At 37.7% G+C, this 18,528-nt stretch overlaps 1 protein-coding gene across 3 annotated transcripts in view; it reads right to left on the bottom strand.

The window, feature by feature from the left end:
* MLLT10 (MLLT10 histone lysine methyltransferase DOT1L cofactor) overlaps positions 1-18,528 on the bottom strand; it is a 133,388-nt gene that overhangs the window by 6,127 nt on the left and 108,733 nt on the right. For all 3 annotated transcript variants that reach the window (XM_036402195.1, XM_036402211.1, XM_036402204.2), the window contains 6 exons: positions 12,601-12,718; positions 11,201-11,273; positions 6,571-6,725; positions 4,542-4,730; positions 4,044-4,132; positions 3,560-3,918 (listed from right to left, as the gene is read on the bottom strand). In XM_036402195.1, the coding sequence (XP_036258088.1) occupies positions 3,560-3,918; positions 4,044-4,132; positions 4,542-4,730; positions 6,571-6,725; positions 11,201-11,273; positions 12,601-12,718 (983 nt within the window). The remainder of the gene's footprint in view (positions 1-3,559; positions 3,919-4,043; positions 4,133-4,541; positions 4,731-6,570; positions 6,726-11,200; positions 11,274-12,600; positions 12,719-18,528) is intronic.

Genomic DNA, 18,528 nt, shown 5'->3' on the forward strand with positions numbered 1-18,528 from the left:
AGTGCACACTATCAACCAAATTCCAGCAGCCCTGGCTGACTGGGATCTCAAGATCCCAGCTGACTCCAAGATAGCAAATGTAATGCCTGTCTAGAAGAAGGGCTGGAAGTAGGATCTCAGCATCAGGCCTTGTCAGTCTGACCTTGGTGCCAGGGAAGGTCATGGAGCAGATCCTCTTGAGTGCCATCACACAGCACACACAGGACAGCCAGGGGATCAGGCCCAGGCAGCACAGGTTTGTGAAAGACAGGTCCTGCTTGCCTGACCTGATGTCCTGTGACAAGATGACCTGTTTGGTGGGTGAGGGAAAGGCTGAGAATGCTTCTACCTGGACTTAGGTAAAGCCTTTCACACTATTTCCCACAGTATTCTGACTAACATTACCATTATTTCCTTCTTCTCTTTTTACCTCACTTTTTCTGTATTCTTCTATACTGGAATGAATCTTCTCCGCTGTTTTTGTTCATTCTTTTATCCCATTCTTTCTTTTTCCCAGATCATGTTTTACCTTTGCACTTCTTTTTTCTGCTGTTGTTCTCCCTTCTCTTTAATCGCTCTGCCTGCCTCTCTTGCTCTGCATTGGCACTTGAAAGAAAATACCCTCAGTCAGCAGCTGAGATCTCAGTGTCTAGAAACAAAACCGAACTGCAGAGGACAAAATGCTGTGGCTCCCAAGCTTCCCAGAAGAGACAGTTCACTAAATTTCACCACAGAGCTTTCTTTACACCAGATCAGCCTGGAATGTAAATTTAATCCTTTCTAGCTTCTCATTAAAAGGTACATGATCAGTCTGAAACTCTCCATCCTACACTCCTCTCTGGTTGTGAGAATGTAAAGAAACAATCCTATCTCTTTCCTCCAATCACTTAATCTCCCACTTGCTGGCAATCTGTACTAAGCCATCTTTTTTCCCAGAAAAGGATCAAGTATTTTTTCTCCGTTGAATGAATGTGGGTTCTTTTACCTACAACTTGAAACTCTCTCCAACAACAGTGTGCAAATCAGTGTTTTCTCACCTCCTTGTGTGCCACAGTTAGAGAGTTCATATAAGGACAATATGCATACAGAAGTCTTCATGTACTGGTGAATACTTTGCCTATTTTTCACATTAAACTGTTGGAACAGATTCTGAAGTCTGTGAAGTTACTGTAACAAGCAACTTCCAGCAACATCTGGCAAGTCTTTTAAAATTACAGAACAATACCCTGAAGTTAGAAAGCAGGGCTGAATTCTCATGTAGCTTTCCAACACCTTGCCAATACTGATTTAAACTATCTCCAACCTTGACCCCAGCCCACAATCTAACCAGGGTCAGAGAGCTCACATCACCACAGCACCAAACCTTTGAGCTTGCCTGTGCCTGGTACCATTCAACCTTCCCACCAGGGCCCTTCAAAGCAGAGGGGTACCCTGGGAAATTTAACATTAAAGAAACAGTCAACCAATTGTCACTGAAGCAGCATCAAACTCCAGCCTGGCAGGTGCCCCATTCTAGAGTTCCAGAACCAAAAATTTCAATCAGTAGAAAGTATTTTTTGTCTATTTTTTTTCCTTCCTTCAAAATCATCCCAGAGCCTCTTTTTGCAACTTAGTTCCCATAACAAAACTTAGTTCCCATATATTTTTTCATATATTTCACTAAAGCATTTCTGATGGGACAAAGAGGAACGAGGAATGCACATGTCATTACCAGAATCATATTAGCACTTACTGAACTTTTCCCTTCTAAACATACAGCCAGAAATACTGAAAAGTCACAGAAAATGAGGTTAATTGTGAAATACCTCAAAAGGAAGAGGGCCTGGGAAATAGTATGGACATGCCCAAATAAACCAGAGAATTGTGTGAAAAGTGCACTTTTAAATTGAATATAAACATTAATTTTAAATTAGTATTATTGAGGGAGCAGTGCAGAAAGAGATCATGCCATAATAAAAGCAGAGAAGTGGAAGTGCTGACAGACTTGTACAGCAAAGGCTTGTTGTAGCAGAAAATAGGGAGTCATGGGAGTATTCCAGACTCTGCTAACAGTTAGAATGAAGGCTTAAAAACAGGATACTGGCTGCAGTATTTTGCATGAATTGGAACATTCTGCTACTGGGCTACACAATGAAGAGTTTCAGCACTTAAAATGGATATTAAAAAAGAAACAAAAGAACTTCTGCAATACAAAGAGAAAGAAATCATCCGTGTATAAACAAAATCATTTGAGAAAACAGTGGCATGACTGGTGTTTAGCATAACTGATGTATTATGGCAGTACCTAAAGTGGAAAGCAGCATGAAACTGGTTAATATGATTGATCGATCTTCTCTAGTATTTCTCACTCTTTCTCACACTTTTGGGGAGAGAATGCAAAATTTTTGTGGTTTTCACAAACCTCTGATGCTCAAGAAAGACAAAAACTTTTCACGAACAGAATGTCTTTGGTTATCCTATGAAACCTCAAGTTTACAAAGGATATAAACTACGAAAAATACAGGCTCCTCAGGAAAAACCTAATGACACATCCAAACAACAGGATACACTTGAAAGTATCAGATTTTATGAGCAGTACCTACTGAAGCAGTACCAGACAATGATACAGTACACAAATATTCAGGAGCTGCCAAACCAACAGGAAGTGAAGAAACTGGAAATTAGGGATCCCTTGCATCATTACAATCTCAAATGTCTTTTTTTGATGGATAATCCACCAAAATCTCCAAAAATAAACTCTATTTAAAGACAAGTAATTTGCTCCCTATTTACAGGCACTTCTACACAGAACTGTTGTTCTCCTTCCTAAGGGAAGGACAGGACAAGGGGTGTGGGGAAGGGGAGCAGTGAGAAAGAGTTGGCCCTGCCTCTGCTCTATCTAAAAACACTTCCAGACCAAGAAGTCCATTCCTCCTCCTGGAAAGCAGCTGTCTCCTTTTGTTACCCATTTGCCTTGCAGCTCAAGCAGCAGCAGTTTATGCTACTGAGAGTACCTGGCTTTGGTGAAAGGCTGCTAGGAATACTCACAAATGAATCTTTTTATGCATTTAGAAATCCGTAAGAACACTGCTTGAAAAGCTAATTTTGTTGGAGTCAGTGCAGGCAACTGAAAACCATGCGACTGTATTACAGCTCTGGTTAGTTATGCCTATTACATCTTGAATTACACGACCATACACCCTTCTCCCCCTCCTCCCTCCTTACTGCAACAAATGGTAGTTTTTCCAGTGCTCCTTTAATCCTGGAAGAAAAACTGGCAGGACAAGGAATATTGTTTTCTGAACTGAAAAAAGGAGCTGAAGCACATTTACATAATTATATTTGTTTGGGAATGTGACTTGATTAAAAAACAGGAATTCACTAGGATTCCCAAAAGCTCCAGAGAAAACTTCTTTAACTTGACTATTTGTGCTTCCATTAAATGCCTCCTAACTTTCATTCACAGAGCAGGAGCAGAAGTTGTTTTGACAATTATAGGTGAAGGAATAAACAGTATATTTGGAGTAAGACAAAAAAAACCCAGCTAAGCTGAAGAACAGCAGGCACTATGAGGAAAAACATAAAATCAACAAATTCTTACCTGTTATTTAGCGTGGTTGGCAGAGGATGTGTTGCATTGGGTGGCACGGTTGCATGAGTGAGAGAAGGGTTCTGTGATATTGTTGCTGGGGTCTGAATTACCCCATTTAAAGCCCCTACAATTCCATTGATTGCCAGCTGGCTGGCTGGCAGTGCTCCAATTATTCCACCCACAGCCGGCACTGCAGGAATGGTGGAGGTTACAGTCTGCATACCACTGGCCAGTGCCCCCACTGTCACACCATTGACCTGCTGAACTCCGGGCACTCCCGAGCCTGGCTGGGCCGGACTCTGCCCGGCAGGGGGTGGAGTGGAAAGCGCTGATGAACTGCTGGTGCTTTGTCCGCTGGAGGTTATCTCCTGGTGTCAAAACAAACAACAAAGCCCCCTCAGCTGCATAAAATTTCACCTAACACCACAATGCAAGGACTGGGATGAGTTAACTTGTAACAAGTTTAGGTTTAGAAGAATGAAATAAAAATTACCTGATTTAATACAGGAAGAGAATTGTCCGGTAAAAAACTGTTTCCCAGATGAGGGCTTTTACTGCTGTTCAAGGAATCAGTGCTAGGTGCTAAAGTAATTATTTCAAAAAACACACAGTGGTTAAATTTCTGGAACATGTAAAAAGATTCAGAATAATTATTTCAAAACTATGACAAAGCTAAACATAGAAAATGTAAAGTCAACTTTAAAATCATTGCTGAATAGTAAAATATTAACTAAGTAATTGGTGAATCAATAGATTCCAACAGATGTGCTCCAAACTGAAGTAAAAGAGAAACTGCACTGAAACAAGTAGTAACAGTTCAGAAAAATAAACCAATTGATGTTTAAACATTTAACACATCAGCAAATACTTGGTCTATATTCATCCTACATTTATATTCATCTCCCATCAACAGCATGCGGGGATGAAATAGATATTTCATATAAATACATGTTCAAATTACTCTGACACTTTAATAATCCCCTCTACTTACGTGCTTGTACTGGAAAGGCATGTACTTGATGAGAAGGGCTGGGGTTTGAAGTTATTGTTGGAAAGGGCACTGAAAGCTGTGCATTGAGAAGCTGCAGTCGCTCCTTCTTGGCAGTCAGATTCTTTATCTGTTCTTCCAACCGCCTATTTTCAACTTGAAGCTGGTGTAATGATTTCAGCATTCCTAAAACTAAGGCAAAAATGCACACATTCTATTCCACAGCCACATTCAATGAACAAATAACACCTTCACTCAGTTTTAAATTCTGCACTGCATAAAGACTAGCATATATGTGAAAATATAAAATTATTACAGATGTCTGAATTTTAGTGGAAAGATTTAAGATTAATTTTGAGTCATTTAAATTGCAGAAAAAAGTTCACAGTGTTTTGTGGTAGTAATTTTGGAATACCTCTACACCCTGGCTTCAGTACTGACAGAGTAGCATCATTAGGGCCAGCATACATTTTAAGCAAACAGTAGTATGTGATAACTTAGCCCCAAATCAGAATATGAAAGTAGTAGTATTTTAGTAGCACAGGTTAACTGCACAGCTGGGATAAATCCAGTTCAGCTGCAGTATTAGGAATTGCAAACCTTATAAACCAGAGAAGTTTCACAAGAATATGCTCATATTCAACTAACAGCACAGGCAACCAACAAGGTTTATATAAAAAAAGTTTATGAAAAGGGAGTTTTTCTGATTTACCGACTTGTGCAGAGAATCATGAATGTATGGGAGCAAGGCACAACCCAGCAGTGCCCGGAGCCAGGGAAGCTGTCCCGGCGGGAGCTGCGGGCGGCGATGTCGGCATCCCCCAGCAGGGAGCACTCTGCGAGCACCGCACTCACCCCCCGCGCTGCCCGAACCAGGCAGCACCTTCCCCACCGACCTGCCTTTGACCAAGCACAGCTTTCTCAAACTCCCACTTGGCTTCAGAACTTGCATTTCCCAGCCAGTACTACAGTGTGACTGTAAAGCCACAGGGATAGCCTCCTTTTTTTTTTTTTTTTCTTTCTTTTCTTTTTTTGGTTTTTTTTTAAATTCTAAATTGTATTTGTTTAACATGACCTCTGGAGCTACTACAGACATAAGTCTACTGGTATAGGCACATCTGGTCATTTCCCAAGGATTTAGCTTTTATCCCTCCTCTTCAAGAACATACAAAGGAACCCTCAGTGAGCTCAAATGAGATGCAATAAGACTTAGCTAAACCTGTCCTCCAGCTATCATGTTTAAAGGATTATCCCTGCATGAATTTCCTCACAATTAGCATTTTTGTCAGGATACCATTCATAAAAATACTAACTAGATACCTCTTTACACTACCAATGAGAAGAATAATGCGTTCAATAAAATATAACACAAACCATAACCTGGAATAAAATAAAATTTTTAACATATTCAGTGATTGTCTTTGATACTGATACATTACTGAATATGGAGATCCATGTGATCTACTAATCACTTATGCATTTAACATATTCATTCTTGGACTATTCCACTCTATTAAACATAACTTGAGAAAATAATAATTTGCTTGCTTTAGGAACTCAAAAGAAAGGCAGAACATAATAAAGACATGAAAACCCAGTAGGACACCTGCCTAACATTTGTAAATATTTTCTTTTCAAACGGCAACAGAAGTAGAAGTCAGGTTTAACAATAAAAAATTATTATGCCAATTTAGATCACAGAGGACAAAGAAAAATGGGGAACTGTACTACAATATTTACAGTAGTGGATCTAAGAGTTCAGAATTCTTTTCCAAACTCTGCAACTGGACCTGCAAGTAACTTCCTCTTGCAGGACACAACTTCCCCATCTATAAAAAGACAGATAGTTATAGAGAAGTCTTTTGTAATCTACTGATGCCATGCACTAAGAACTATGCTAGAACTGTCCACCACAGTTATATTTCAATTCACAACAGAAAGTAAATTTTTTTAAAATTCTTAGACAAGCAGAGAATAGCAGTTCTGAGTAACAGTTGGCAAAAGTCATAATAAACAGATTGTGAGTACTTACTGTCACTGGGGGTGCCTTGCTCTAATAAAAACTGTTGTCCTTCACTCCACTGCCTCTCGAGAAGCTGTTCTATGCTGGCTGCTACTGGGGGCAAATTTTCCCCACAACCATTCCCTGATTGATCATAGCGAATCTGCAAGCTGCTCACAGGGGATCTGTTGAAAATATTGCAATTTATTGTTTAAAGAAAAGGATGAAAGGAAATGTATTAGAAAAAGGCTGTTGAAATTTCTTATCTTATATCAGCTCTTAGCACCTACATATCTTATGCTTCCAAGACTAAGTTAATTCATCAAAATCACTAAGAACTCCTGGTTCTCACTGCCAGGGCTTTAATAAAAGAAAGACATATTATTACAGTGTGAGAATTTATACTGAGAAAGCACATAACCTCTTCTTGCATACACACTAACAAGACAGTAAGTGACAAACAGCACTGAATTAAATTATACAACACACACTCCTACAGCAGGAAACCATGATATTATGGATACAACGGGGCACCAACTTTAGGGGCAAAAAAACCAACCCACACCAAACTTCAAATCTTTCCCTGAGAAAACTGGGAAAAATAAAACCAATTTGTTAAAATTATCATATAGAAAGGCCATATATAATTCCACTAACTTGTTCTAGAAACAGTCATGTAAATCTGGATTTTTGAAGGACTACATGAAAGTATTATTTCACAGGGATTAGAAGTTATCCTCTGCCTGTACTGTGAACACTTAATATACCTCCTTTTTTATTCATGATCACACACAGTTCCAAGAATAATCCCCTTGCCACATGTCTTTTCTCATTCAGGAGAAAATTAAATATTCAGCACAAAGAAAGCTGGCTACCTCTCTCAGGCCCTAGGAGAAGGCTTCTTTTGCAGTGGATGGGGCACAATGTAACTGGTGAGCAAAGCCAGATGTTCAGTGTATTTCTGACTCGGGTTTCTGCTCTTGTGTATGCAAGGTCCCATTCTTCCTATAGGACCAACACCAAAGCCACTAAAAGCTGGTTCTTGGTTTTGTTGTTGGTTGTGGGGGGGAAGGGAGAGGGGTGGTTTTATTCAATTCCAGGGAGCTCAGATTCCCAGATAGTAGTTATCACTGCAAGCAACTGGTCCATCATGGGATCACAGCTGTACTGTTCCACCCCTAGTGCAAATCTACCAACAAGACCACCACAGTCCCAGTACAGGAGAACACAGAGAGCTCAGGAAATCAGTGTGTTAATTATGATTACCGTAATAAGCAGTGGTCACAGCACATTAGCTACCTAATGACTGTCGAGCATTTTGTAGGCACCAGAGCAAAGCGATTTTTTACGAGAAAAGGTTTTAAGTAGGTGACTTAAGAGCTCTGTTAAGTATTTATAAATAGTTGGTCTTTTGCATACAGGAAGAAAGGAAAGCACTTGTTAAAACAAAAAGCCCTGACGAATGGGTAACCAAGGTAGTGTTTTTTGACAAGAGATGACGAATCAACACCATGCAACAGTTCAGCACAGAGACAGCAAAAGCAGTTTCAAAACATACTGTTTACACGATGTGCTGAAGCAGCAAGAAGAAGTTTATGCAGAAACATTCTACACAGAGGTACTACACTTACACTTCACACAAACAACCCACTTTAAAAAAACAAAACAAAACAATAAAAAACCAGAAGACAAATACATAAAACCACTGAACAACTCCCCCAGAAACTTCTCTCTCTTTCTGCATGTTCCTGAGCAGGACATAATGCTGCCCTAACAGATTGTGCCTTTTGAATTATAAATCACCAACAAAATTCTTGTTGGGCTTTGGACTGCTTCCTATCAATTTTGAAAAGGCAGAAACAAAGCAGTACATGATGGTATAACCTCTGCAATCCTTCACTGGAAGCTCGTACAAGAGAAGGAAAAAAAAAATAAATCTAGATTTTTGTGTATTGCAACATTACTCAATCTCTCCTCTTCCAACTGCTCATCCTTTAGACAGGATATGGTTCCTGCATGCTAGGGTTGAATCCTTATTCCAAATAGTATTTGATCAGAGTTTCCAAGGAGTATAAATGTGCTGTGTGGACTGGTCCAATCCTGCCACGGAGAGGAGAACCCTGTTTCACAGCTTGCCTGCTTTCACAACTGTTTTTTGATTAAGTTTGGGACAGTTACCTATACTATAGAGCATTAATTAGAAGCAATACTGCATTTAGATATAAGCATACATAGAGATTTCGCTCCAGGTATTACATAACACATTTTTAAATCTAAGGTTAAGTATGGGGTAAAAAAAGTTTAAGTGCTACCTTGGGAAAAGCAGCAATTCCTTTGCAAAATGGAAACAGCTCACATATCCCAGGTATATTTATATTTCTCATATATGTATTAAAAGTTAAAATACGACAGCTTAAACATCAAACGCTGTGGTTATAGTGGGGTACAAAGATATAACAATATGAATTGGAAATGACCATACAACCTCATGAGTCACATATGTCCTCCCCAAGAGCTGCAATCAGCTGCGTCATCAACAGCAAACAAATGTTCTGCAAGTGTTTTTATTTTAAGCAACTCGCTGAAAATCACATGGTTCTCTCGGAGAACTGTGTTATTTATGTATCTCATAAGCTTCAAAGGGACCAGAGTCAGAACTAGCAGCTAAATAATTTTAATAGATAAACCAGGTAACATTTGGCGTTGCAAAGTTTCCAGATAGCAGATTTTTTTAAGTTAGCTTTTTATTCACTATAAACTGTACTTTAAGTAACCAGAGTTACTTATTTACTGAAGTGAGGAAAGTGGGGAGTTACCTACACATTTCAGAACCCCTGACATACATGTAATCTTTTTTGTTGCGCAAACCAGAGGTGAAATTCGCTGACTACTGAACTTAACTGAATGAGCTGGTTTTCTACATTTTTTCCATGCTAGGTATTTCAAACTAAAGTTTTTCATCTTTCAATTCTGTTACTACAGCACCGATTTCTCCCCCTTGCTTTCTCTCACCCCACCCCCACCCCCCTTTCTGGCTTGTTTTTGAACAACCCTGCCAAGCAAAATCTCTCTCCTCTTTGCAAAGTGCTGCAGCTTCCGTACAACACTGCAGGAAGCTTTTCAGCTGAGCACTGAGGTGGCCTTTGTATCATCCAGATCTCCTTCAAGATCCCCATCAAAACCAGTTGGTATTTTACCATGCTGCAAGTACTGGACTGTATATGCCCTGAACATACACACTCTGTAGAAGCATCACATTTAAGAAGTTTACCTTCCCAAGTATTTGACCAGAAGACAGACTGAACACAGCTATGACCAATGCACACAGTGCAAAGATCAGGTCTCTGCATATTAACTAAAAAGGCATTAAAACTTGTAATTACCACAATATATATGCATAAGAGGACTGCTTAATATAAAATAAAAAGTCCTGTAATTTCCTAATTGTTGAGCATTTCCCTTTGCAAAATTCTCTGAAATTCCTTGTCTGTATAGATCAATTTATATGCTAATGTAAGTATACATATTTATGCTAAGAATACCATCTAATTTGTAAATTCTCTATTTATTATTTTAGAAGCAACACTGGAAAACTTAAAAACAAGTTCATGACTAGGTAATAACACCTAAGTATTATAACAGATAATCTCATCCCATCCAGCAAGACATCTTTTGATTAATTAAGAAATATAATACAAGATCAACAACACCAGGCATGTACATTAAATTACCCAATTTGGAGATATTTGTAAAAAATTACCATAATAAACACATGCTATAGCAATAAAATTCATTACTGTAATGCTATTTCTGTGTAACTAGCATTTTTTACTGATTGTAAAATTTTTTTCATGATAAATCTTTTTTTCAGATAAATCTTTCTCATGGTTAGTCCCTAAGTAAAAAACACAGTAATAACACAATAAAATCTACCTCATATTGGATCCAGTAAGGAAAATAAAGCTCTCTAAACAAGGATTTGCTTAAAATACACAGAAAATATTACTGAAATATTTAAAACACAATATTGAAATTTTAACAGTAAATATTTTAAAACAAAATAACATGATACAGTTTCAGCAGAATTCTTATCTCAAAGTTCTCTAGCAAATGTGAATTGCAGCAGAACAAAAAAATACTTTTTTCTAGAGGGAATCGCTATAAATTTTGAAGTTTTGAGGGAAAAGGAAGAAAATATTTGCTTGAAATTTTTACTGATATTTAATGTTTCTTATTCTTGTGATCATTGTTAAGTATATGGGATTCTGGAATTTTTGTAATTACTAAACTAGGATTGTGGTGACAAATCTAAGGAGATAAGCAATACATATGGATTAAATCACAGATAAATCCCTCTAAAGCAAGACTCCATTTCTTAAGTAAGGGAGTAAACTAATTTACCTACAAACCTTAATTTGTAAACCTAATTTCAGTTGATAGAAAAGTAAACTTCAGTACAATTTTAGCTCTCTGGATGTACTAGGGATTTTTTAGAAGGATATATAGATACAAAAATACATATATTTATACACGTGTGTTTATATTTATATATATAGATGGGCTTTTAAAACACTTTGGTATTGCTGGTAAAAAGACAGTGAAGTTTGCAAATCTTAAAACATTTCCTCTGCCTGCACTCTCCAATGTAAATAACACTTACCGTGGTGAGAGACTTCCTCTGGGTGATCCTCCTCTCCCAGCAAGGCTTCGGCTGTTATCTCCGAGATCTTGATCTGCAGTGTAAATATTTCACAGCTGATAAATCGCCTTTTCTTAGATAAGAGTTTTAATATCTGATGTAGAGATTTTTAAAATACCTTCAATCTCAACTTCTATCTGTAGGTACTGCTGAAGAGTGAATAAGTAACTAGTTTAAGATTGCTGAACTGTAGCATGTAAGGTGTTGTCCTTACACATTTCTGAGGCTGTACCAGGCCATGGATTATGTTCACTTCTTTCATTCCTTTCAGTTTTACAGCACAGAAGCGTGGTTTGCATTTGCAGTACCCTCCCCTCAGCCACTTTTAATTTGTACGGTGAAAGTAATGAATCACAGCTGTGGACAGCTAATCTGTATGCTTATCACAGCAAATCCTGATGCTCTGTATTTTTTTAACACTTTGCATCCCAAAACAACTCATAAAATATACAACGTATTAAACTTACCGCTGCCATCTAACAAGCACGCATTATTCTGCAAATTTACTGAAAACTTTATGAAAGCGTATAATTCACTAATTCCTATTTATAAGCAAAGCATAGGAAAGCCCCTTGCTAAAAAGGTAGTAAAACAAACAAAAAAGGCCTCATTAAATATACGAAAACGTTTTGCTTGGAAGGACTCAAAAGGGTTATTTTCCCTATGGCCTCTCAATAAAATAACCCTATCTGCCCCCTTCAAGGTTGCCCTCCCCCTATTCTGAGTCAAGCGACCTCCGACCCCTTGGAGGGCAAAGACATGACTGATCCATTCTTGGTAAACTGCTAAACTCATTCCCTTCCCCCAAACAGGCATGACTACTACGACATGTCAACAAATCCTTACGGAGGGAATGAAACAAAGCAAAGCCAGCGGCTCATTAAAACCGCAGCGGAGAGCCCGCGGTACCAAATGCCAATCGGTAAATATTCACAAGATTATTAAATGCTGCACAAGTTCTCTAACGGGATCTCTTTCACACGAACTTGTATGTAATGCAATTTCATGAATTATGCAAATAAAGGTTTCAACTATTCACGACAAAACCCAGAGCTGTGTCACTCTGGCTGCAAAGAGCTGGGAACTGAGCGCATCAATCACAGGAGTCACAAGAGACACTGGTGCATTCCTGCCTGCTGATGGCTCTGCTTAAACATTTACATTTCACACACCGAGGGAAAAAAGGGGAAGAAAACCCGCGCTGTTCCACAGAACCGAGAATTTACTTCCAACACAGAACAACTTTGTACAGACATTTAATAACCAAAAGTTGAGCAGAAATCAAAAACACAATTTAACAACGTTTTTAAAAACAAGGAGTTCTGTGAAGCTGCACATTTGCACCGGCAGAGGAAGCTTACCTGCTTGGCTGTTTTCTGACTGAGCTATAAGTGCTGCCATGGCTGAATTTGGATTCAGCCTATTGCCGTACATGTGGGATGGAGGCAGACTGAGAGAAGATCCAGGTAGGGTGTTTGCCTGCAAGAAACCAAATAAAACCTGAATTGTTTTTTATAATGGGAAGAAATGCTAAATGTATTTTAAAGAAGTCTTCTTAATGCACTTTAATTATTTTTGCACGTTGAATGCTTTTTAAAACAATGTATTTCAAAGAAAAAATGTTTTCCATTTGTGAGTATAGAAACAGAATTGCAGTACTTCGAAAAACAGATCACGTTTTAAACTGTGTTGTATTTGTGGCTGGCAAGATCTTCTAATTAAAGAAAACCCTTCTAATAAAAAAGTACTGTAGCAAATACTAAAAATACCTAGAGTGCATTTTAAAACAACCACAGTTTGCAGGACAGGCAGACTTCCTTGCAATCCTGAAGTATGCGCTCAATGCTAGGACTTAGTAGCACGGCGACCATGTGGTTATCCTACTAATTATTTAATCTTATTAAACCATTTACAAAATAAGGGCAGGTAGACAACAGATGTCTCACAAATGCTTGGGTTCCTTACATCACAAGCCGGCTGTGGAGGTCAAAAGGTCCAACTTTCAGCTCTATAGTTTAACTACACAGAGCCATATTTCCTTTGCTCGACTCCGTCATTAGTAAAACGTGCACAGTATTTTGTTACTTCCTATTTTGAGAGACTTGGAAGCCTGGTGTTTTTTTGTTTTGTTTTGTTTTTATTTTAAAGAACGCAAACAGCCATTACAAGTATGTTTTCTATACAATAGGGGGCTCCGGGAACCACAGCTTTGCCCTGACCCCATATAAGGAACTGTATTTTTGGCAGTTGGCCAGCTCTACTTATTGAAGAGCTCCCAAAGTTTGTGTTCATTCATGTTGCTAACCACAATTCTGAAGGTCTCTGCTGGGACTTGTGCCAAACAAGCGAAAATGAACCCTTAAACAGATGAAGCTAAGGAGGCTGGCCAAAATCTTGCATAATCCAATGCAATAAAAATACCTTCTTCCTTGGCTGCTTATGCTTTTTCCCTTTCGAAGAAAAAAAGATTTGTGTCAAATGCTAAGTTGCAGAGACAAGCAATCAAAGAAATAAAAGCATGGCTGCTTATTTTAAAGGCATTTTCCTACCTGATAAAAATTATTTCAGAACAAAGTAAAGACTGGGGTGGGGGGGGGGGAGCAGAGGGTAGCATCACAGTTACACAAACCTGTGTGATCACTGATTTTAAAATCAATCTTCTAAGAAAACGTAAACAACCTTTACAAATGAAACTTCTTTTGAAAAACAAAAAAAGAAGGTGAACAGTAAGGAACTCAATTTGTGGGACACTTTGACATGCATAACTGCACACAAGAGACAGGGGAAACATACTGGTTATTACAGCAAAATATTACAGAGTATAAACTATGTCTCTGGAAAGAATCACACACTACCATTAACTTTTGGCTTTCTGCCAACATATTAAACTTGATGAATGGACTTTTATGAATTCACACAACTGTTTTCAATGATGCTTTATTTACTATATACTGGTGAGAAATTGTGCCTGATATTTACATTCTTCTATTGTCACAAAGTTAGAAAAAGCCACAAGTAATTGCTTACAATGATCAGGGGTTCATTCACTTTTCAGTTTATAGGTACATGCAAGATCGCTAGACATGGAACCACAGCGTCACTTCAAATCTGGCTGTTTTTTCTTCTGGTTGTTTGTTGGGATTTTTTTTTAAGAATTGCATATCTTTAGTAGAATTAATCTGAATTATTTCTAAGTCTTAAAAATAATGCAGGCATTTCCATCTACCCAGGTACAACAGCTTCCAAAATACAATCCAAATTATACTGTGACACTGACGAAGGCACCAACACTGCACAGCTCCTGCTATTTTTCTCTAAAAAATGCCCATTGGGCAGTTTCAACTTAACTACTGCTGTTCCTAGCAACCTTCAGCTGTTTTCCCCTCAAAACCGAACAAACCTCAGTCAAATCCTTTCACTGATAAAGCCTTGCAGAATGGACTATTAAGAGATTCAACCAGTATTATCACTCAACCATACCTAAAAGGTCAGACTAGGAAAACAGAAGTTTATATGATGGTATGAGGTTTACTCATGGTTTTGGGGGTTGGGTGGGGGCAGGTTTTAAATTCCAAACACCAGGTTTTAGTTCTGTTTGTTTAGCATTTTTCCTTAAAATATTTCGTTTTATTCCAGTAAGTGTATGTACTGCTCACATTTTTACATAGAAGCTTCTATACTTAGCTCTCAGTCCATGTAATTCACTGCAAGGCTGCTTAAAACTGTGCAATGGCAGCTATATATTGATTTATGATGGCATGGTAGCTATAATAAGCAAGGGGAATACACATCTATTTGACTGAAACTTGCACAAATAGCTTTAAGAATGTTCTGGAAGTACCTAAGTATCTTGAAGGGAGTTGCTAAAGTTTGTTGAGTTAACTATCACACCACAAAACAGAAGACATCAAAGGAATTAAACGTTTGCTAAGTGGGTTGATATAACAGATCAAAAGACTTAGCAGGATTTAAACAATATCTAAGAACTTTAGTTTTCTCACAAGTAGTGGTTTCAGCCTAAACATTACCCTTGTTTGCATTTTAAAATAATAGTAAAGGTATCCTACAAGTTGGAACTACACAATTTCCAATGCCATCCTGCATATGCAACTTTTAAAGCAAAAAGACACAATTAAATTTTTCAAGTAAGTTGAAGGCACATTAAAAACCTCTGAAAATACTTTTTTAAAACAGCAATGTAAAATGACAAGAATAACGATTTGTGAAGCTTTCTTATATATGTGATGACTTCATCTGACAAGGAAGTAGAGAAGGTGGAGGAGTGCTACATTATTTAAAGGTGAAACAGGAGCTTCATGTTTCACTCACAGTCGAAACAAGCTGTAGCAAGCATTTATTAAAAATGCGCAATCATCCTGTCAATACATATTAAGGTCACAGGACTGACACATGTTCTAAAATGCTGAACTTTCAGGGCTGTATTATTCTTTATTTCAACTGTTTCTATTTAAACACTCAACACAATACATGATCAAAATGTATGAACTATTAAAAACCCAAGACTACTAAGTATTTCTTTTGAAAAGGCAGCAAATTTTCCTGAAAATATTTTAGCAGAAGGATTTAAGCCCATCTATAGCTATACAACACACTGCTTTCCTTTATGGTATGTTCAATACATCAGTAAAGTCATAAGCAGCAGAGCAGCACAGAAGGACAATGCACAGTAATTCAGAGAATGCCCACGTGCAGTAAGAAATTATTGATATTTGACTGATGTTTAAAAACACTTCCTCTACAGCAAGAGAGAAAGTACAAGCATATTCTTCTAATTAAAAAACAAGATTTGCACGTTAACAACATTTAACTCATATATATATAAATGTCCTCCGAAATATTTGTAATAGTTTTATATTTGTTTGCACGACTCCAGGACAGTATTTAACAGCGTGACTATAAAGTTTCCAGAGCATTTCTATCTGAACGTTTACTCCTATCTGAAATTTCCAGGGAAAGCAGTCCCTTCAATCAAAAGTTACATGTTCTTTCAGCAGAAAAAAACAAAGGGGAGAAAAATGAGACAATACTTAACTGTATGCAATCAGATTGAGTCTCAACATTTTGAGACTCTTTGAACATGCCTTTTCCCCCATTCCTTTCAAGTTTTATGCTATGAAATATTTTCTGATAACAGGCCTCATTTCTGTCTCAGCTCCACACCAGTAAGGTTTTAATACTCAGCGTGTGATGAGAGATGAAACCAAGTGTGAACAACTTTTGGGTCCCATGAGTAGGCTGACTGTTGAAGCTGTCAGGTTCAATTGCATCATTCCACATTATTCAATGCCCCAAACTGCTCCCTAATTGTTAGAGGCTTAACATATTCAAAACCATTGTTTAGGCTAATGCTGAAATGCCTACAGTTGAGTTTCCACAAAGAAAGGGGAGGGATTTAATTGTAGTTAAACCATTACTGAACTCTCTTCCTTTCGTGATAGGACAACAAGGATGGCCAGAACAACCAATTCCAAGACAGTTTCTTAATCAGTTTATATCCAATCAACAGCCCTTTTCCCCTCTGCTGTAAAAACTGTCATTGCTATATTGTAGCTTTGTGTTATATCATATAATACTTTACAATTAGTGACACATTACCTAATTACCTATTTCCGCCAGTATTTTTTTTTGTCAAAAATAATTTGGAAAGTTAATTTTACTTTTTGTTTAACATTAAAACATATCATTGTTCCTGTGGTTGGGGTCACACCATTTACCAATCATACCAGGTTATTCATCACAGCACAATGCTGTGATATGAAGGGCAGAACTACCCTTGTTCCTACTAATACAAAATCAAGAAATAAAGAGATACCACTAACTACTATGGCCAACTACTACTGAAATCATATAAAAAATTTCTATGCAAATAATATTTAAAGTTCAATTTTCCACAAATGTTCTGCTACCCTTCTGAGATGTTACAAGCACTTTCCATGCATGTCTAGTTTCATGAAACATGGAAGGAAATTCAAGCACAGGACCAAGTGTTAGCATCAGTTTACTTCATCTAGAAGACATCTTAAGCTGATGCATTTTGGTCTATGGCAAGCAACATTTATCTGAACAATTAATTGATTCAAGCCTGCACTGAAATTAAATGAGATTAATTATGAACACATACTACTTCTAGGTACATAATTATAATAAAACATTTATAGTGTGCATATATAAAAATTATTTTATTTTCTTGAGAGGTGAAAAGAGCTGCCCATCAAGTGACAGCAGCAGAAGCAACCTTGCCTTGTGTTTCCTACCTTAACCTGGGCAAGGGAAGAAATACTATTTTTATCCCTAGAATTTTTAAAGCTTTTGTTTGGGTGTTGAAGGCAATGGGAAGAACATGCTATAGCTTCCTTTTGTTCTTTCAGTCCTCATGGTGCAAGATCTAACTGCATTTAGGAGAGGTGAGGGACCCACCAATGCCCCCCATCAGTCCCTCCTGTGAATTGCCAGCTGCCCCTGGCGCTGGCAAAGCACCCCCAGCCAGGGGTGGTCCCAGCACAGCAGCACAGAGGAGTCCTCTCACATGGACACTTTCTCATGCAACCCTTCCTGCAACACAACCCTTGAAGACTTTCACCACAAATACAGAATTTGCTTAGAAATCTTAGAATGCTTATCCATCACCTTGTTTCCAATGGAAAATCAAAAATCTAAATTCCTGTTTATTTTCCTATATGCAAAGAAACACAGATGGAAGACAACACAGAAAATCCTTAATAAAATACAGTTCCCACATTCCTTCTGAAAATTATCATCAGACTTTTCAAATCAACTAGCACAACACAAAACAATATAAATCTGTAGTATTATAATTACTATTCATATATTTTAATTAACCTGATACTGTGATTTACATATTTTAATACATGTTTTGGCTGTCTTAAATTGAACATAACTAAATTTAAAATAAACAATATTGACCACTTGTAAATAATATAAACAATATTGACTAAACCTACAGCACTACTGATGACTGGAATCAAAGTGAATTTTTACAGCAAACTTCACCTCACCTGCTTTCACAATCACCAATGCAAGTCAAACCCAAACATCCACTGTAGTTTTTTTACACATTCATTCTATGAAAGCACCACTGAGATTGAAAAGATAGCCCTCACATACTGCCACCATTACCATCCAAGCACTCTGAAGCCTTTAAAGTTTGGGGATTTTTAAAAACAGATAATCAAGGTCCAATTGCACAAAAAAGGTTTTCACCACCTGGCTGAAATAAAATAATTAACTGGAGAGTATAATTAGGAGGT

This window comes from Molothrus ater, chromosome 1 (genome assembly GCF_012460135.2).
Source record: "Molothrus ater isolate BHLD 08-10-18 breed brown headed cowbird chromosome 1, BPBGC_Mater_1.1, whole genome shotgun sequence".
In the NCBI taxonomy this organism is placed as follows: domain Eukaryota; kingdom Metazoa; phylum Chordata; class Aves; order Passeriformes; family Icteridae; genus Molothrus; species Molothrus ater.